This window comes from Leucopleurus acutus, assembly GCF_964270905.1.
Source record: "Leucopleurus acutus genome assembly, chromosome: 2".
Taxonomy (NCBI): Eukaryota; Metazoa; Chordata; class Mammalia; order Artiodactyla; family Delphinidae; genus Leucopleurus; species Leucopleurus acutus.
This window is the reverse complement of record NC_139143.1, coordinates 11,817,447-11,839,997: the sequence shown is the minus strand read 5'-3', so window position 1 is coordinate 11,839,997 and position 22,551 is coordinate 11,817,447. Positions and strand designations below refer to the sequence as shown.

The 22,551-nt window shown below is 33.8% G+C and overlaps 1 protein-coding gene across 2 annotated transcripts in view; it reads right to left on the bottom strand.

Annotated features, from left to right (window-relative positions):
- BRINP3 (BMP/retinoic acid inducible neural specific 3) overlaps positions 1-22,551 on the bottom strand; it is a gene marked incomplete at both ends in the record, with an annotated part of 415,743 nt that overhangs the window by 179,971 nt on the left and 213,221 nt on the right. For both annotated transcript variants that reach the window (XM_082857555.1, XM_082857556.1), the window contains one exon: positions 18,665-18,855. In XM_082857555.1, the coding sequence (XP_082713681.1) occupies positions 18,665-18,855 (191 nt within the window). The remainder of the gene's footprint in view (positions 1-18,664; positions 18,856-22,551) is intronic.

Sequence of the window (22,551 nt, the reverse complement as noted above, 5' to 3'; positions counted from 1 at the left end):
CATTACGAGGTGTCAATACAGGTTCATCAGTTGTAACAAATGTACCATCTGGTGGTGGATGTTGATAATGGACGAGACTGTGCTTATGTGAAGGCAGGGGGTGCATGAGAAACATCTGTTCCCCTTAGTTGTATTGTAAACCTGAACCTTCTCTAAAAACAAATTCTTAATTAAAAATAAACAAATTTTAAAAACCCAGATAACTCAGAAACAATGCATATTCATTCCCATTCCAACTTACAGTTTCTTACTTTACTTCCCAGAGCTGTTATCAAATGTAAGAAAACCAACCCAGTTTTTATTTTTTTTGTATTCATACACTAACAGTTCATTAAAAGATAATTTTGAAAAAACCAAACTCCTATTCGCTCAATGAATGAGAGAACACACACTGAGAACACTCAGCCTCTCTACACAAGGGTAGTCAGATATACTGTAAAAAGGATTCAACAGATAGTCAATCTGTACTTAGTTAAGGAAGCCGATTTTTCCCTTCTAAGCACCTTTATCACTGGCAGCTGGTCTTTCACAAATTCAACAAAATGGTCAGTCACCAAGTACAGTACTGCATGTGTTCCATGCTTAGTGCTGCCAGCATTTCAAAGACCAGGAGATTCTGCCAAAGAGCTTCATGTGTTATTTACAGTGATGGGATTTCCTAGTTCAGCAGTGCTGTGGTCTTGATACTTTGGAGAACAGGAAGTAGAATATACAGAATTATAACAAAGGAAAAGAGAAATTCTATGCTCTTACTAAAAAATAAGGTATTTCCAAAAGAGGGTTTTGAATTTTCTTTCTGCTTATTAGAAGAGCTGTTATTCTGCTACTCAGAGGCAGAGATATATGAGGATGCTGAAAGATAAAAGAGTATCGGGGATTCCTGTAAAAGCTGTCAAAGCTGTTTCAGCATCCATGCTATAGTTGCAACCACTTACCTAATTTTAGCAATCTGAAACTCTGGGGTTGCTGCAGTTTCTGATTGCTACATCATCAATTCTGCTCATGCTGAGTTAGGTTCATTTAATTTCAATTAGCATTTATTGAGCTCCTATCTTGTACTGAGCTCTGGGTGGAGAGATCAGAAGATAAATAAGCTACTTCTTTGAATATTACACAAGCTCGATAATTACATGTTAAATAATTACAGCTAACACTTTATAGCACTTTTACATGCTAGGCACTTTTCTAAGAGCCTTTCAAATATTAACCCATTTGACCCTCACAACAAATCTATATGATCCTCATTCTAGAGACAATGAACCTAAGTCAAGGAGAAGTTGAGTGTATTAATTCATCTAGGTGTCATGGGATTTAGAAAGCAGCATCCTGCACGAGACTATTTTTTTTAATTATCTAGCAATTTTCTGAAAATCCAGTTCTTTCCCCAGTCTATATCTTAAGTCCTCTCACTTTTATGCTACTGAAAGTTTGAATGGTATCAAATATTGAGGTGTGATCATAGGAGGGTAAGAGAAGGTCTTGAAATATATTATTTTTATATAATATAGAGTCTATTTTCTTACAATATAGTCTATTTTTATATAAATATTTATATAATATATAAATATTTTATATAATATAAAAATATATTTTTATATAATATACACTAATATACACATATGTATATATATATGTCTCATTCCTAAGCTATTAGAATTATTCACCAGTCATTATAAGAGTTATTCAATAATTTATATTGGTTATTAATTATTAAATTGGTTATTTTTAGGATCTTCAGATTACTAGAGAATAGTACCCAGAGTTGCTATGTGTATTATCTAAACTGTCCTGTTACATTACCAACCAAAATGTATGAGTCATGCAAAGAAATAGGAAATTATTATCTGTACACTGGAAAAGAAGCAAGAATACAAATTACTTGTGAGAGCAACCAGATGTTGTATTTAACAGAAAAAACCTTCAAAATAGACATTATAAATATCCACAGAACCAAAGGAAAGCAAGACTAAAGTAGCAAAGGAAAGTCACTGTCACATCCAATAGGAAATATTGATAAAGAGATGTAAATTATAAAAACAACCAAATGGAAATTCTGGAGCTGAAAAGTACAATAACTGAATTTAAAAAAAAATCACCAGAGGGAATCAACCGTAGGTTTGAACTGGAAAAACTAAGAAGTAGTAAAATTGAAGACAGATCAATAGATATTACGCAGTCCTGAGAACACAGAGAAGAACACACACACACACACACACACACACACACAAAACAGAGCCTCAGAGAAATGTAGAGCACTTTGAGTGCATCTACATACACAGAAAGAGAAGAAAGGAGTAGAAAAATAGTTGAAAAAATAATGACAATAACTTCTCAAGTTTATTGAAAAACCAATAACCTACATATCCAGGAAGCTCAACAAACTCTAAGTAATGTAAGCACAAAGAGATCCACAAACTGACACATCATAATAACAATGCTGACAGTAAAAGACAAGGAGAAATATATAGTTATAAATGCCTATAACAAGAAAGAAGGCACTGGATAAAAAAGAACAAACAAACCCAAAGCAAGCTGAAAGAAGGAAATAATAAAGATTGAAGTGGAAATTAATAAACTAGAGAATTAAAAAAATAGTTAAGAAAATCAATGAATTAAAAAGCTGGGTCTGTGAAAAAAATCAAAAAAATTGACAAACATTTAGTTAGATTGACCAAGATAAAAAACAGAAGAATCAAATAACTAGAATGAAGAATTAACAAAGGATATTACTATTTACCTTAGAGCAATAAAAAGGATTTTAAAAGAATGCTGTGAACCACTGTACAACAATAAATTAGATAATTTAGAATAAAAGGAGACATTCCTAGAAAGAAACAAACTACCAAAACTGACTCAAGAAGAAATAAACTGTGTAAATAGACCTGTAACAAGTAAAGATATTGAGTAGTAATCAAACAACCCACAAAAAGAAAGTGCAGGCCCAAATGGCTTCATCACTCAATTTTACCAACCACTTAAAGAATACTTAAAACCAATTCTTCACAAACTCCTCCATAAAATAAAAGAGAGACATTTCCCAACTCCTTTTATAAAGCCAGTATTACTCTGATACTAAAACCAAGAAAATCACAAGATAACAACAGACCAATATCTCCTACAAATATGGGTGTAAAAACCCTCAACACAAGGTTGGTTCAACATCCAGAAATTAATTAATGTAATACATCATCTCAGAATTTAATAAGTGAAAAGCATATGCTCACCTCATTAGACACAGAAAAAGCATTTGGCAAGATCAACACTTTTCATCATAAAATCATTCATCAAACTATGAATTGAAAGGAACTTCCTCCACATGTGAAAGAACATCTATGAAAAAACTCACAGCTAACATCATACTTAACGGTAAAAGAAAGGACACTGTCTTCCTTAATCAGGAAAAAATAAGGATATTTGTTCTCATTACCTCTATCCATCATTATAAGAGACCTTCCAGCCAGGGCAATTAGGCAAGAAAAAGAAATAAAAGGCATATCCACTGGGAAGAAAAATAAGTAAAATTACCTCTATTTGAAGATGACATGATCTTATATATAAACAATTCCATGGAATCCACTAAAAAATAAACTGACAAATTCAGCAAGATTTCAGGATACAATATCAATTAAAAACTTCATTGTATTTTTATACACTTACTGTAATAATTAATTTTATGTGTCACCTTGATCAGGATACAGTGTGCTCAAACATTTGCCTGAACATTATTTCTGGGTGTGTCTGTGAGGGTGTTTCTGGATGAGATGAGCATAAGGGTAAACTGAGTAACACTGACTGCCCTTCCCAGTATGGGTGGGCATCATCCAATCCACTGAGGGCCTTATAGGGAAAAAAAATGCAAAGAAATAACTTGTTCTCTGTTTGACTATGGAGCTGTGATGTATGTCTTCTCCTGAACTCAGACTGGAACTTACATCATCAGTTTCCCTGTTGATTGGGCCTTTGAACTTAGCTGGACTTACACCATTGTCTTCCCTGGTTCTCAAGCTTTCAGGCTTAGACATAAACTATACCAGCAGAGGCCAGATCATGAGACTTCTTAGCCTCTATAATCATGTGAGCCAATTGCTCTCTAGATAGATAGATAATAGATAGATAGATAGATGATAGATAGATAGATAGATATAGATGTAGATATGGATATAGAGATATAGAGATATATATCTTCTATTGGTTGTTTCTCTAAGAAACCCTGACTAATATACTTGCTATGAACAATCTAAAAACAAAATTTGAAAAAAATTTCATTCACAATAGCATGAAAAGGAAGAAAATCTTCCTTGAAGATGCCTTGAAATAGAGCTTATACTTTAACTTCAGTCTTGGTGATTTCTATGAGTATTTCTTAACTGGTTCTAAAGTCTCTAAGGGGGGGAAAAAGTGTATGATGCTAGAGCTCATGCACAACAGGAATAAGCTAGAAATGTTATGGAGTATAAAATAAAAACCTGGAGTGTCTTAATAATCTCCAGGAAGTTTCTATGACCTTACATGAGAAAAAAAACTGATGTGATCCAATATAGTGTTTTGAACAAATTTATATAGTTAATATGGGATTCAGAGAAATAGGAATGAAATAGCAGAGGCTAAAAGTAAGGACTTCCAACTCTAGCGAGGATGTAGAAAATCACAAGAGGCCATCATTCTCACCCTAACAATGAAAATAAGTCAGATAAACTCAAATTCAAAGTTTCTTGGTTTAACTATAAGAGTACAGTGGATGCTGTAAATGAACTAAAGTCCAGAAAATCACTAGCTCTTTCTGGGAGGAAAGGAACACAAAGCTGTTCTCATCTCTGGCAGAGAGGGAGGAGGATAAATCTGCCATTGATAAGGTAAAGGGAAACTAGAAAGAATGCTTAATGGCTGTGTCAAGTCCTGATACGATGGATTAAAATACCAGGAAGTACCAAAGTGAGTATACACCCACCCAGTAAATTGCTGCCATTAGCCTTTAGAGAGTACATGAATACAGCACATGGGAGGTTACGTGCAAAACAGCAGAGCTGAGAGAAATACTCTCGGAAGCACCTGGGCTTTCCGCAAGTACAAGGCTTTGGGAGAAACCCTCCAAAGTGCTTTTGGCTTTCACCAAGTTCAGGGCACAAAATGGGAAGAAGAGCTGGGAAAGATGCCTTTGAAGCATTTCCAGCTTCTACCAAGTATCAGGCACTGGCTTTCCAAATGCTGGAGACATGGCAGCAAGGAGGACAGAGATCCCTCAGTGTGTAGAAAGAGAGGGCAAGACTAAAACCCAAAGATAATTCTGCAGGAGACTGGCAGCCAAGCCTTCATGCAGAGTTTCCCCATGATTTAGAAAGTTGGCAGCTGGGTTGTGAAGATGTGGTAATTTCCTGAATCTCACTCTTGGCCAGATCCTTAGCCCTTCTAAAAGCAAAGTGCTGATGCTGTCTTCAAACTGTTTTAAGCCAGAAGTCAATAAATCAAGTTAAATTTTGAAGAAAGCACAGGTCTACCTCAATTCCAGATTAGACTGTAATAGCAGCCTAACAGAGGAAGGGGTATGCTTATTTTCAGTGGAAATATTATTTACTTCAGTGTCTTTTTTGGTCTGTTTTTTTTCTTTTTTTTACACACGATGTTTGTCAATAAAAATAATATGTGAAAAAGCATGAAAATGTGAACTCAAAGGGCAAGACAGGCAATAGTCAAGGGAAGCAGACTCAGAAATGAATAAGGTTGAATCACCAGACAGAAATGTTTAAATAATACTAATGACTATGTTAAAATATCTAGTAGAAAAGTTAGACAATATAAATAAACAAATGGGGAATTTCAGAAACTATAAAGAAACTATAAAAAATAAACAAATATAAATGGTAGAAAAGAAAAACATATCATAAAGGAAGAATTTATTTAATTGGCTTTACATTACACTGGACAAATAAGGAAAAAATGAATTAACTAAAGACAAGTTAATTCAGAAATTAACACATTCTGAATTTATTAGAAATTAATAAAACTGAAAAGAAATTATTAGAATTTATTAGAAATTTATAAATTAACTAAAGATGAGTTAATTCAGAAATTAATAAATTCTGAATTTATTAGAAATTAATAAAACTGAAAAGCAAAGAGAAAAAGAATGGCAACATAATACAGATAGTACAAGATTTTAAGGACGATATCAAACAGTCTAGCATCAGAGTCCCAGAGGAGGCATCCCAGAAGGATAAATGGGAAGAAAACCACACCAAGGCATATTACAGTCAATCTCCTGAAAGTTCAAAACAAAGAGAAAGTGTGAAAATCAGTCAGGGGAAGTGAAATATTACATTCAAGAGAAAAACTACAATAAATACTAGCTACTCATCAGAAAAAAAATGATGGTCAGAAGACAATAATATAATAGAAAGAGAGAGAGAGTGAGAGAGAGAGAGAGAGAAACAAAAAGAACAGACTGATGGATGATATCTACATATATGAATGGGGATACACACATGTATTTTTTGTGTGTGTGTATTTAAAATAGAATGGAAATAATAAAATAACAACTAGATTTAATTTAAGTAATTTTGGGGTTTTCAGTATATAGAGCTTTTAAATCTTTTGTCAAATTTATATGGTATCGATTTTAATTTAAACTTCTGATTGTTGCTTATATACAGAAATACACATAGAAATATACATATGTAGAATTACACATGAATTAATCTTGTGTCCTTCAAATGATCAACTCCTTTTTATTTCTTGTACCTTTTAAAACTATTTCACTGGATTTTCGATAGGTACATGTCTTCTATGAATAAAAACAGTTTTACTTCTTCCTTTCAAATCTGAATGCCTGATTTCTTTTTATTGCTTGGTTGCACTGTCTAGAACTTATAGTAAAATTTTACTACTAGAATGTTTAGTACTATTATTAGTAGAATGTTTAGCAGTATTCTACTACAATAAAAGTAGTGATAGCATAAATCTTTGTCTTGTTCCTGAACATAAATGAAAAAGCATTTACTCTTTCACTGTTGAGTATGATGCTAGCCACAGGTTTGCAAATCCTCTCTTTATCAAGTTGAAGAAGTTCTTTTCTTTCTAGTTTTTTTTTTAATAAGAAATATGTCATTTTTTCTAAAGATTTTTCTGCAAGCCCTGAGAAGATACTATCTACCTATCTATCTATCTATAGCAACATGTATTTTGTTGATATAATAAATTACATTGGTCGATTTTTTAATACTACTCATCTTGAACTTCTAGGATAAATCCCAAGTAGTCCTGATGTATAATCCTTTTGATCTATTGTTGGATTCAAATTGCTTAAATTTTGTTTAAAATATGTGTATATATACACATGAAATATATTGATAGTTTTATTTCCTTGTAATACTTTACTTTGTTTTTATATCAGAGTAATGCTGGATTTAAAGAATGACTTGATAATTTGTCAAGTGTCTCAAATGTTCTAGAAGAGTTTATATAGATTGTTATTATATTGCTTAAAATGTTAGAATTCAGTAGTGAAGCCATCTTGGCCAGGAGTTTTCTTTGCAGAAAATGTTTTAATCTAAACATCAATTTGCTTAATAAATTTAGGACTATTCATGTTATTTATTCTTGAATGAGCCTTGGAAATTGTCTTTCAAGAAATGTGTTTACTAATTTTCAAAGTGATAGTCACAATGTTGTTCGTGATACATCCTTACATTTAGAAACCTGTGTAATTTTACTGATGTTACTTCTCTCATTCCTGATACTCATAATTTGTCTATTCATTATTCTATTTCATAATTCTGGCTAAATGTTTTTCAGTTTTATTCATACACTAAAAAAACCCCACAGAAACAAAACAGCTTTTGGTTCCATTTTTTTCTCTATTACTCTTCTGCTTTCTATTTTCTATTTTGTATTCTATTTCTATTGCTTTCCATTTTATTTTACTTTGGGTTTAATTGCTCATCTTTATCATTAGTTTCTTAAGGGGAAATCTTTAGTCATTGTTTTATCACTTTTTTTCCCAAATAAAAACATTGTTTGCTGCAAATTTTCCCCTCAGTACTGCTTTACCAATATTTGACAGATCTTGATATGCTGTATTTTCATTATTACATTCAGTTCAAAATAATTTCTAATACGCTTTTTGCTTTCTTCTCTGAGCCATGGGCTATTTAGAAATTTGGCATTTAGTTTTTAAATATTTGAGGATTTTCCCGATATGTTTGTATTATTAATACATTTTCATGATTCTAATGATAGTGTTGTTTGAATCTACAATGCCCTTGCTGATTTTCTGTCTACATGTTCTGTCAAAGATTGAGAGGAGGCTGTTAAAATCTCTGACTATAATTATGAATTTCTTTATTACTTTTTTCTCTCCTAAAATTTTGAAGCTCTGCTACATGTTTAGGATTATTATTTCCTCTGGATTAACTGCCAAGTATATCACTCTGAAATGACTTTGTCCCTGATAAGACTCTTCACTGAGACATATTTTTCTTATGTTAAAATAGCCACTCCAGTGCTAGCATAGTATACCTACTCTCATCCTTTTACTTTTAATTACTTTCAAATTTTAAGTGATTTTCCTGTACACAACATATAGTTTAATCTTGCTTTTTAAAATAATTCAATGTGACAATGTGCCTTTTAATAGGAAAGTTTAGACTACTGATATTTAATATGACTATTGATGCTATTAGGTTTAAATCTATCTACTAGATATTTGTCTCGATTTCTCCATCTGTTCTTTCTTCCCTTTTGCTTATTTTTAATTTCCTTTGAATTAATTTTTAAGATAATTCTATTATATCACCTTTTTGTCCTATTAACTGTAACTCCTTATTTTGTTATTTTAGTGGTTGCTTTAAGGTTCATAGTGTACACACTTATCAGTCTACCTTTAAATTATATTATAGCATTTTACTGATAATACAAGAACTTTGAACTTTTATACCGTTGATTCTTGAACAACAGGGGGTTAGGGGCACCAAGCCTCCACACAGTAGAAAATATGAGTATAACTCATAGTTGCCCATCTCCAAGTTTCCTCTGTATCCTCAGTTCTGCACCCATGAACTCAACCAATCACAGACTGTGTAGTACTGTAGTATTTACTATTGAAAAAAATCTGCTTGTAAGTAGACCCTTGTAATTCAAACCTGTGTTGTTCAAAGGTCGACTGTACTTCCAGTACACTTCTTCTGATCTTCATGCTATTGTTGGCATACTGCTTATTTCTACATGTACCTCATCATACATTGATTGTGGTATTGTTTAAAGAATTGATTCTCTTTTAAAGAGATAATAATAATAATGACGATGATGATAAAAGATATAATGACCCAGGGCTTCCCTGGTGGCACGGTGGTTTAGAGTCCGCCTGCTGATGCAGGGGACACGCGTTCGTGCCCCGGTCCGGGAAGATCCCACATGCTGCGGAGCGGCTGGGCCCGTGAGCCATGGCCGCTGGGCCTGTGCGTCCGGAGCCTGTGCTCTGCAATGGGAGAGGCCACAGCAGTGAGAGGCCCGCGTACAGCAAAAAAAAAAAAAAAAAAAGATATAATGACCCATGTTGGTACCATTTTCACTTTTCTTCACTCATTTGTGTAAATACATATTTCTGACTGGCATCCGCTGCCTTCTTCCTGAAAGATTTCCTATGTCATTTCTTTTTCTTTTCTTTTTCTTTTTTTTTTTTGCGGTACGCGGGCCTCTCACTGTTGTGGCCTCTCCCGTTTGCGGAGCACAGGCTCCAGACGCGCAGGCTCAGCAGCCATGGCTCACGGGCCCAGCCGCTCCGCGGCATGTGGGATCTTCCCGGACTGGGGCACGAACCCGCGTCCCCCGCATCGGCAGACAGACTCTCAACCACTGCGCCACCAGGGAAGCCCCCTATGTCATTTCTTTAATTCATGTCTGCCACTGAAATTCCTGCAGGTTTTTTACATCTGCAAATATATTTTCCATTTTTTGGAAACATTTTTGCTAGAAAATGAGCTCTAGGTTGACAGAATTTTTTAGTATTTTAAAGCTCTCATCTCCACTGTTTTCTTACTTGCATTGGTTCTGAGAAATCTGCTGTCATCCTTAGCTCTGTTCCTCTGCACCTAATGTGTCTTTTTTTTCCCCCTGATGCCCCCATACCTCATGAACTTACATCTAAGCATTTACAGTCTTAGTCAGCCTTGTATCTTAATAGAGTTGTCTTGATTCAAATTGGGAATCCTCTGATAACTAATGAAAATTAAGATATTCTCTTTAATATAAGTTTTGAGCAATTTATGAAATGCCTTGGTGTAATTTTCTTGACCTTTCTCATGTTTGGCATTTTTTGAGTTTCTTGGATCTGTGGGTTTTAAATATCCTTACTAATTTGGAAATTGGCTATTAACTTTTCAAGTATTTTTTATTTTGTCTGAGGCAACAGATTCTAAGGTATCCATCCCTGACCCCTTCCTTATGGTATGCACGTGCTTCTGTAATCCTCTCCCACTGAGTGTAGATAGGACCTATGACTTGTCTCTAACCATAGAATACAGCAAAGGTGATTTAATGTATGTGATTACTTGTCTATAAGTTCACTATATAAGATTGTGATGTCTTATAATGACCCACTTCCTTGCTGAACCTGAAAAAACAAAACAAATTAACATGTTGTGAACTGCCATATGGAGGAGGTCACTTGGCAAATAGTTGAGGGTCACCTCCCACCAACAGCCAGCAAGAAAAGGGTCCTTTACACTCACAAGGACATTATTGCTACCAACAATCATGTAAGCTTGGAAAAGGATGCTTCCCAATTTGACTGTCAGGTGAAAATCTAGATCTGGTGGACACCTTGATTTGAGAATTAGCTAAGCCATGTAAGCCATGCCTGGACTCTTGACCTTCCAAAAAAAAAAAATCCCTAAGGCATGATAATGTGATAATGTGTTTTATTATGTCTCTAAAGTAACGATAACATTGCTATATAGCAAGAGGTATCTAATACTTCCCTCCACCCCCAGCCTCCTTTGGGGACTCTAACTACACATATTTATGGCTGCATGAAGTCCCAGAGCTCACTGTTGATTGCTTTTTGCATTTTGTTCTCTTTTTGTTTCATTGTAAATAGTTTATATATCTATGTCTCAATTTCACCTGTCTTTTCCTGTGCAATAAATGACAATGATTATGAGACAGACACAACTGTAGGTGTCTAATCTTATTCGGTGTATTTTTTATGTCACACATTACAGCCAATGTCAGTCAGGTCAATTTGGTTCTTTTCTCTATCTTCATGTCTGTACTAATACTTTAAAAAATATGGAATACAGTTATAATATCCATTTTAGTGTTCTTGTCTGGTAAGTTTAATGTCTGTGTTCATTCTGAGTCAGTTTTAATTGGCTGAATGTTCTCTTCATTATGGTTTGTGTTTTCCTGCTTCTTCACTGCCTGGGAAATTTTACTGGTTTTTATCATTGTGAATCTTACTTTTTTGATTATTAGATTATTTATTTATTTTGTATTCCTATAAGCAGTCTTGAGTTTTGTTCTGGGGTGTAGTTCTTGGAAAGGGTTTGATTCATGTTGGTCTTGTTTTTTATAATTTTTGAGGTGAGTCCAGAGAAGAACTTAATCAAGGTTGATTATTCCCCACCACTGAGGCATGCCATTTCTAAGCATTTCATGCAGCGCTCCATGAATTATTAGTATTTCCTTTCTGGCTTATGGGAACACTTTTCTAGGCCCTGAGTGAGTGCCAAATGCTGTTCTAGGCCCTGAGTGCATGCCAAATACTGTTCTCTAATCCTAATCCATGGTGTAGTTTTCTTCCCTGATGTCAGGTAATTTCTTCACATGTATGTACTCAACAGCATTCTGCTAAGTATTTGAGGGCAAACCCCTATGGTTCCTGGGGTTTTCTCTCTACATGGCTTTCTCCTCTTTGGTGTTCTGTCCAACAACTAAAAACACCTAGGTCTCTCAACTCTAACCTCTATCCTCAATTTAAGGAATTTTTTGGTCTCTGCCTGGATTTTCTCTCCCTGAACCATATCCTGGAAACTCTTTCAAGACAGCAAGCTGGGACAATTACAGCACTCACCTCAGTTGTGTCCATTTCTCATAATCATCATCCTTTATTACCTATTGTTCAATGCCTGGTAGACCATTATTTTTATATCTTTTATCACTGTTTTTGATTGTCAGGTAGGAGGGTAAATTCAGTCCCTGCTAATCCATCTTGGTTAGAAGCAGTTCTAACTACTTAGAGATTTAAAATTTTATTTAATATTGTTTGCTTTGCTTGATTTTATTTTTTTCAGTCTTCTTCAGGTCAAATATTCTTTGTATATGGAAGAGATAATTTAGTCAGCGCTCAGTTATAACACAGAAAATATAATTTTATATAACTTGTCACACGAAAGATAAACACAAGATGCATTTTGAGTGAAGATAGTAAGACAACTGCGATGTGAGAGAGCAGAAAACAAATAAAATATAATGGCTTCAAACAGTATAGGCTTTGTCACAGGAAATAAGATTTTTGACTAGGAAAGAGCTGAAAAAAGAAGTATGGAATGAAACAGATGTTAAAATATACCAGAAATTGAAGTTTTAATTTTTTTCCCTAATTTATATAATTAATATTTAATCTAAAAAACAAAGCTTAACTCTATTTTACAAATTTACCATTTGGTAGCCACTATATATATAAGAAGTTATTTTGATTAAAAAACAAACAAAAATAAAAACAGATTCTGCTTTTGCCCTCCAGCAAATTAGGGTTGTTTGTCAAAACTAGAGAAGACATGGCAGAGGGGAAATAAGTATCTATAATGCAAACTAGAAAAATATTATAAAGCATGTGAAAGTTCAGAATATGAAAAAAATATGATTCTTAATTATTCTGGAACTTTTTGCTTTCATGAATTTAATCATGACACTCAATTTACACATATTAATTATTATGGAATGATATATTTTTCCTTTATACTAAAAAAATTGGGGCAGATAAATAAAAAATTCAGATAGGTTTGTGGTCAACTTGATCAAAATTGTCCAACTTGTTAAATGTACTAAGCTAAATGTACAGCTTGTACTAAATAATTAAATACTTTTATGTGTGCGTAAGTTAAAACATTCTTTTGAAACCCTAAGAGAGTTTGCTATTTAAAAGAGAGACCTTCCTGAAAATAAAACTAATATATGAAATCAAACCTCTAATTATTATGAATTATTTACATGTAAACTGTTTTACTGAGTTTTCTTGAATTAAGAGTTTTTGAACATATAGAAATTTAAAAATTAATTGTAAACTTTTCCTAATTTAAATTACCCCAAATCAAATAATTTACATATCAAAAATGCTTCTTGGAAAATTATTGTCAGGCCTAATTTTATCAATAGCTTTTCAAATTTATTTTTGTTCCCTGTGCTATACAGTAGGTCCTTGTTGTTTATATATTTTACATGTAGTAGTTTGTATCTGCTAATGCCAAACTCCTTATTTATCCCTCCCCACTCCTTTCCCCTTTGGTAACCATATATTTGTTTTCTACATCCATGAGTCTCTTTCTGTTTTGTATCCTTTTTTAGATTCCACAAACAAGTGATATCAGATGATATTTGTCTTCCTCTGTATGGCTCAATTCACTTAGTATGAAAATCTCTAGGTACATCCATGTTGCTGCAAATGGAATTATTTCATTATTTTTCATAGCTGAGTAATATTCCATTGTATATATACACCACATCGTCTTTATCCATTCATCTGTTGATGGACATTTAGGTTGCTTCCATGTCTTGGCTATGTCAAATAGTGCTGCAATGAACATTGGGGTACATGCATCTTTTTGAGTTAGAGTTTCCTCCAGATATATGCCCAGAAGTAGGATTGCTGGATCATATGGCGACTCTATTTTTAGTTTTTTGAGGAACCTCCATACTGTTCTCCATAGTAGCTGAGCCTATTTACATTCCTGCCAACAGTGCAAGAGGGTTCCCTTTTCTCCACACCCTCTCCAGCATTTATTGTTTGTAGACTTTTTGGTGATGGCCATTCTGACTGGTGTGAGGTGATACCTCAATGTAGTTTTGATTTGCATTTCTCTAATAATTAGCAATGTTGAGCATCTTTTCATGCCCCTGTTGACCATCTGTATGTCTTCTTTGGAGAAATGTATATTTAGGTCTTCTGCCCATTTTGTGATTGGGTTTTTGTTGTTGTTGTTGTTGTTTTTGAGTTGTATGAGTTGATTGCATATTTTGGAAATTAAACCCTTGCCCGTCTCATAGTTCGCAGATATTTTCTCCCAGTCCATTTGTTGTCTTCATTTCGTTTATGGTTTCCTTTGCTGTGCAAAAGCTTATAAATTTGATTAGGTCCCATTTGTTTTTTTTTGTTTGTTTGTTTGTTTTTGCTTTTATTTCTATTGCCCCAGGAGACTGGCCTAAGACAACATTGCTACGATTTATGTCAGTGTATGTTTTGCCTATGTTCTCTTCTAGGAATTTTATGGTGTCATGTCTTATATTTAAGTCTTTAAGCCATTTTGAGTTTATTTTTGTGTATGGTGTGAGGGAGTGTTCTAACTTCATTGATTTACATGCAGCTGTCCAGCTTTCCCAGCACCACTTGCCAAAGAGACTGTATTTTCTCCATTGAATATTCTAATATTCTAAGGTATATCCTAATTTTATGAATAGATTTTGAAATTTTAATTTAATGTATTTTTATAATTTGAGAAATAGAAATGTAGCTCTAAGTTGTGGAGCCTCTTCTCAACATCACCTTCAACACCCTTAAGTAAACTATGCAGCACTAAAACATCACTTAGAGATAGATTTTTAGCTGGAATACTGACCTGTAAGTTAATTTTATCATAGTGTTTGTGCTTTTTCCTAAATTTGTTGGAAAAAATTCTAAACACTATAATTTTTTAAATCTTTCAAATAATTTTTCTATATTAGAAAAATGCTAGCAATACAGTATGTTATTTTTTCTTTTAGAAAAATAACTTAGCTCTTTTAAATTTTTTAACAGTTACAAAAATTTTAATTTTATTCACTGCATGTAATCTGATATTTAAAACTTAAAGTATTAAGGAAATTTTTGAAAATCCATATACCACATCAGGTAATAGATTGGATTTTTCCCAAAATGTATATTTTGATTTTCTCATCATTGTCAATCACATATTAAAGTTTATTTGACTATTTCAAAAGAAACCTAAAGAATATGTTAGTATGATTATTTTAGATAACTTGAGTCAACTGAATTGAATCTTCTCAAAATAATTGACAATTCTAGACATTATACTTGACATATTTTTGCACTAATAATTATATTGAGAAATAATATTTGATATAAATGCCATTATGAAATAGTGTAACAGTTAATTACGCTCTATGGGCATTTGAGCCATTCATTTTTGTTTACAGATGTGTTAATAAAGTTCAACCTACATTTACATTCATAATTAGAAGAGGTTAAACACAACCATTTGTTCTATTCCATTTTCTAGAAACTGGCTCAGTTAACGCTATGTGTCCAACTCTTTTGTGTTTTTGCAAGAATTAGCATGATAAAAGAAGGCATGCTTATGCAGATTTAATTATATTTTTGCTGTTATCAGATAATGATTTTATTTGACTTTATTTTTTAACAAAACTCTGTCTCCTAAATTCTGTGAATCAAGGGACATCTTCATACAACATTTGTCCAAGAAATTAAATGCCCACTACACGGCACTTAAAAACCCAAGGTGTTTTTATCTAATCAAAGAAATTGTAGACTTGCTACCCTTCATATGAATCTTTAAAATATAAAAGCAATGCACTGAACCTTTAGAGATTTAGTAAAGGAGTTAAGCTTTTGATTTCAAATATCTACAGAAGCACTTTGCATTGAGTTATTTATTCAAGTATAAAGGATTTCAGTAGTTGAATGCCCTTGGATTCCGTTTACACACCCACTACCCTCACCACTCAGTCCCTCTTACCCTGTTAACTCACATCTAAGCAATTAAAATCTTATAATTGTGGGGAGACACCTTTTATCTGTGTAGGGATACATTTGATAACTAAGGAAAATAAAGATACTCTCCCCAGGAAATTACACAGGAGCATAAAAGTGTGCATGAAGTTCAAGGGCCATGTCGACCTGCTGGAGCATTTTTCCTGGAGCTTTCACAGTAGCCCAGGCTGCAGCTGACCCTGGGCCAGATAATCACTAGTCACTTAAAACTATAACTGCCTCAGGTGAGAACTCCGTCCAGGCCTAAATTTAATCCTGAAAAGTCTGATCTCCCTCCCCTCTTTCCCAGTCCCTACTACCTCACCCTTCCCTGCCCTATGTACTTCCAGGATTATTTTCTTAGTCATGTTGCTGCCAGTACACACACCTCATTCTCTTTTTTTTCCCCTTAGTTATGCACAAGATATGTGTACTTCTCTTTACAACCCACCTCTGTATCATTCCCATACTTTTCTCTGTTTCCTCTCCTTGATCTAAAGTTCCACTTTTCCTTCCTGTTCCCAGCCCCACTACACACACTTTTAAAATACTTCCATTATGTGCTCTAGAACTCCCTTCCAAGACTAATGGGCTCCAGCATTTTCTGTAGTCCTTTCACGGTGAGGCTGTTCACTCTCCCACATTCCAGGTTACTCCTTTGTCTTCCCCAGAGCTGTTCTTAGATCACTCTTTTATGAAAGTCACTTCCCCTTCAGGGCTGGCTCATTTCTACCACACATGAAGCTTTATCATCTCCAGTTGTATCATCAGGGTCTAAGAACAATGCCTGTACACAATAGCCTGCACCATTAAAACATGTGCCTTTTGTGATACATACTTCTCTTGTGGGAGAAAAGAGTATGTACAAATATCCATTAAGTTTTGACATGAACTGTGAATGAATATTTCTTACTCAGTATGGATACATAAAGTCTACTGTATAATTCTACTTGGCACTGAGCAAAAAAATCAATAGCCGTATAATAAACATATTTACTACTAGGATGTCTTCTTTTAGAAAATACACTTTAAGTTTCTGTTTATATCATTGAAATTGATTTCTGAAAAAGTCTATTTCTTCTCAGCAACCTCAAGCTAAATACCTACAACACTATCCTACCTTGCAACATTTTTAAATTAACTACAACGTCTGTGTTCATGCTGGCTACATTTTTATCTATTCAGCATAAATATTATTTATACACTTGATTAGTCAATATAACGTAAGTCCTACAGTCAGGAGTAGACTAACTATAATTGTATAATCTATATCTATAGAAGTCTTTTTCTTAACCTCATCTACTAGCAGTATTGAAGATGGGTAGTTATGGTTTGTGTAACCCTTAAGCTAAAGATATTTTCTTTCGTTTTTTTTTTATTGGGGTATACTTGTTTTACAATGTTGTGTTAGTTTCTACCATACAGCGAAGTGAAGTAGAGTTCCCTGTGCTATACAGCAGGTTCTTATTATCTATTTTATACATATTAGTGTATATACATCAATCCCAGTCTTCCAGTTCATCCCACCTCACCCCCCTGTCCCCTGCTTCCCCCCTGGTGTCCATATGTTTGTTCTCTACATCTGTGTCTCTATATAGCTAAAAGTATTTTCATGTCATCTTTTATTCTCTCTGGGACAGTCTTGAACAAAAGATGTACGTTGGGCTAATTTTTCTTAGCATTCTCAACATATCAACATACTAACTTTTCAATTAACTGAAAAAAAAACATTAATTTTAATCTCATAAAGCAATAAAATGATATGTTTAATGAGTGCTTTTTATATTAATTATGAAATGTTACATTTGAAACACTGGGAAACGCTCTTTATGTTTTATTTTGCTCTTATTAACTTAGTCCAGAATCACACTACCACATGTGCCAACTCTTTGGTCTGTTAGTTTTGCAGTGGCCACTGGCCAAACACAATAACATGCTGATCTAAACTGCCAGAGAAATATGTCAAAACATCTACTGTTTTGGAAACCACTGCCTTTCTCTCTCTGTCTCTGTCTCTCTCTCTTTCTATCCCTTCATTTCTTCTGAAAATTAAAGGTATCTTATTCTCCCATGCTCTCAGTTTTTGTAAAGTCAACCTTAGTTGTTTCAAAGGCAAAGGATTTTAGTGAACATACAGAGTTTATCCAGTAGTTCTAGATTATGGTGTATCTTGACTTCTAGAAACTTATAAACAAATACTTGTACTTCTTTGCTGTGTCTTAAAAACATGGGGGGCAGGGAATACTCCTTGAACCAGACTTAATGATTTTTGTGTCACTGACCCACTTTGAACTTAATAGAGCCCCTTCTCAGGATAATGTTTTTAAATGCACACAATAAAATATGAAGTTTTACAAAATAAATCAGTGTTATTAAAACAAAGTTTCATCTATGTACGCTTTGTGAGGGAGTCTGTGTACCCGAGGATAAACTGACACTACTCAAGTGTATTTCAATTAATGTTCTGACATGAAACACCTTGACCCAATCATCAAGTTAACAAAATTACATGAAAATATATACAATTTCATCTTAAATGTACTGCAACACTTAAAGCAGAAGGACACATTAACTTATTTTTCAGGACACAATTGTTTAAATCAGCGAGACATGAACATATATAGACATGGATTTTAGAGACAGAGAACAAAATGGTATGGCATAATTCTAGGGTAAACATACTCATACCTTTATGGCAGTGGATGCAATTTGAATGTGGTGAAGTCTCCGAAGGGTGCTGTCCCTGTCAATGAAATAGGAAGCAGCTAGTTGATGTAGCGTCTCCAGAGTGACCGAGGAGCTGTTGGTGCTGGGATCACTTCCTTCAGATCGTTTGCTCAGCTTCCGCTTGTCCACAAAAATTGTGAGTGACTCCTCTCCTGCATTAATAATATTTTACATTATTCCATTTCCCACTTCAAATCAATTTTTTCAACTACCTGCAGGTGAGGAAGCCTAGATTACAGCCATAATGAAACAAAAGAGTGATAAACAACAAACAGGCAGGGAGTTTTACTTTTCTTTTGTTCACAAAGATTTCCCATATACCTAGAAAGGTACCCGGGATGTTGATGGTTGTGAATACATATTTCATAAATATTAAACAGCAAGCTTTTGCAGAACACGTTCTCTAGATTTTATTGACCTTCTCATACAGTTTAGCTTACCTAACACTCATTGGGTCTCAAAGCAAATTAAGATAGGAAAATATATAAAGCAAACTCAACCTTTACTACAGATCAGCATGGTAAATGGAAACATGACCAAGCATATTACAAAACATTAGCTGTTTTCAATTGTATCTTTAAAATGCAGAGAAAACATATACATGCATATACAGTAATATAAATATTTATGTATTAAATTCAGAGGTTTCCTACACATGGCATTAAATATTAAAATATTGTGTGTTAATAAGCTCTATGGAAATCACTAACCTCCATGAGAAGCTTTAGGTACTTGACAATGGATCCTCTAAGGTGAAATTTAAAGCAAATTACAATTAAGCTGCAATTTTCAATGTTTGAATATTGACAAAAAAGTGTCAATGCCATTCAAGTCTAACATTAAGAACTTGCCATCCTCAGACTTCCAGATTCTTAGATATTCAACTAGCATATAATTGTCAGACTTGAAGCTTGTTCTCATTCTTTCAGAAACCCATCTGTTTAGGTGGCATTAGGCCCACTGACAATTTGTCGAGCCAGTTTTCTAAAAGACCAAACAAGATTTTCTAGCGGACGAATAGGTTGCATTTCTTCTCCAAATTAAAAATAATACCAAATTTAAAATGCCGCAGCCTAACTGACCATCCAATTCTAAGTGACAGTTCATACTTCTCTGCAAGAGATCAGGTGAATTGGTATCAGAAATAAGGTGTCAACAATGTTATTTCGGAAAGTTGCATTCTCAGTTTGTATTTGGACTTCAATATGCAAGCTGGAAATGAAGCAGACTAACTAGAATTGCTGAAGGAAAAACAAAGCTCTCAAAAATATGAATGAGTGGGTCAAGTTATCAACAGCGTTAAGTCATGTACATGATAAACAGCTTTCGGTGGGAACATCTGAAAGCAAAAAGGGAATATATATGTCAAATATTATAGAAAATAAAATCCACGCTAATTATTTACCCCCAAAGAAGAGGATGAACTGGTGTGGAAATCTGAGAGAATACATTCTCAGAAAGACCACTGAATCTGAGAAATTCACCCATGTGCCCAAACAAACATCTTGTACATGGAGACAGAAAGAACAGCGTTGTGATAGTCTAAGAATTTATAATGCAGCTCGACGACACATGAAAGTGCTATGGTCTGAATGTTTGTGTCTCCCAAAATTCATATGTTGAAATTCTGTCCTTTTAAGATGATAGTATTAGGAGATGGGGTTTGTGGGAGGTGTCTGGGTCATGAGGGCAGAGCCCTCAAGAATGGAATTAGTTCCTTTGTAAAGGAGGCTCCAAAGAGATTCCTTGTCCCTTCCGCCATGTGAAGATACAAGGAAAAATCTGTGACCTGGAAGACAGCCCTCACCCAACCATGCTGGCATTCTAATCTCAAACTTGCAGCCCCCAGAACTGTGCTGTTTATAAGCTACCTTATCTGTGGTATTTTGCTATAGCAGCCCGAACAGGCTATGAGATCAAGAGATATATCTTCTTAAGTAAGGTTAAAAACAAAATGATAATGATATCTTGGTGAATGTAAATAAAAAAGGAAGCAAAGTTAATGATCTCTTCAGGACAAAATTATTAAATGAGAAAATGAAATAGACTGAATAGTGCTAAAGACTAAAACTTGCAAAACTGCTTTAATTGCAGCACTTTTCATAAAGCAGAATATACAGAAGATATAGGTTAAAATATACATAAACTGCCAGTATTACAAGACTCCAGCACACACTTTCTAGACCTAGATAGACCCAGTGGGGGTAAAAATGTAATGATAGAGATACACACAACCTACTTAATAAGGTAGATCTTATAGGTAAATATTAAAGTTTATATTAATAAAGAGGAAATGAAAGCTCTTTTCAAGAGTACACAGAACATTTAGAAAAACTGGCCATATATTTTGTTAAAAAAAATCCTTAGTAAATTCCAAAAATTTGAAAAAAAATATCATTTGATAAAGACTTTCTCCTTGACCACACGCTAGACAGGCTCCTATGAGCTTGTTTCTTGGGCATGTTCTCAAGAGCCCAGTTTTAGGAAGAATCCTGTCAAGTCACTTTGGCAAGGATCCCCTACCCTGGACATATGATCATCTTTAACATCTGACCAAATTCCTCATCCCCTACCACCTCCCTGGTGATATTTGATAACCCTGCTCTGCTTTCAGCAAGAATCATGTTAGGTCTCTTTAGCAAGAATTATCCTACCCTCTTTGTAATTTTCCATCCACTAATCTGCCTACTCTGCTCATTGTCAATAAATTCCCACTTTTCCTGGTTCTTTTCAAAATTGAGCTCAGTCTCTCTCCCCTTCTGTAAAACTCCAATGCAGGAGACCCCCTGAATAAAGTCTCCCTTACTGTTCTTTAACAAATGTCAGAATATTGTTTCTTTAACACATTTACTGACTACAATATAGTACAATTAAAAATTGATAGAAAAATTTTTAAAAATTCACATGGATAAATTTTCTATTGTGTAATTCTTGAATAATAGGATACGTGAAAGCAAAATGACAAATTTTCTAAGAAAACCTGAGGAAAACAGTATATAATACAATCTAAGGGACATGGCTAAAGCAGTACTCAAATAAATATTCACAGCATTAAATATGTACTTTACGTAGATTATGAAAATATTTGAGATAGCCATATAACTCTAAAACTAAAAAAAATGACAAAAATAAGCTTCTATAAATTAAAAAGAACTAAAAGGAAGAAAACTAGTGTTAATGAGTTAAAAAAAAAACAGAATAAAAGAAGGAATAATAAATTGAAAAACAGCTTCCTTTGAAGGAAAGAAAAAAAACAGATAAATACACCAACTCATCAACCTACCTTTTTTAATAGAGAAAGAAAATTAAATAATAAAATAACAGAGTAAAGTAAACATATTATTTAAAAATAAAATTATTTTGCAAAGCTTTTGCAAATAAGTTTAGGTGTCATAGAACACCTCCACAAAATTTAAAAAAAAAAAAATCAATAGGCCAAGATGGTTTCACAGGAGAGTTCAGACAAAACTCTAAAGATCAAAAAATCTGACACTATTTACTTAAAATGTTTCCAGAGGATATGAAATGAAGGAAAACTTTTAATTAGTTGTTATATATTGAGTAAAACATTGACATAAATATCTGGGGAAGATCACACACACAACAACAAAAACAACAACAAACATTATTACAACTTATTATTATTGATGCAAAATAATAAATAAAGCAATAGTAAACAGTAACACACAGTAAGTTTTAAAAATGTATATCTCAAAAAGAATAATTCTAGGAGGGCAAGGGTCATTTGATATTAGGAAATCATTAATATAATTCAGCATATTAACACATCTAGAAAGAAAAACCTTGATGTCCATTAATGCCTCAAATGCATTTGATGAATATTTATA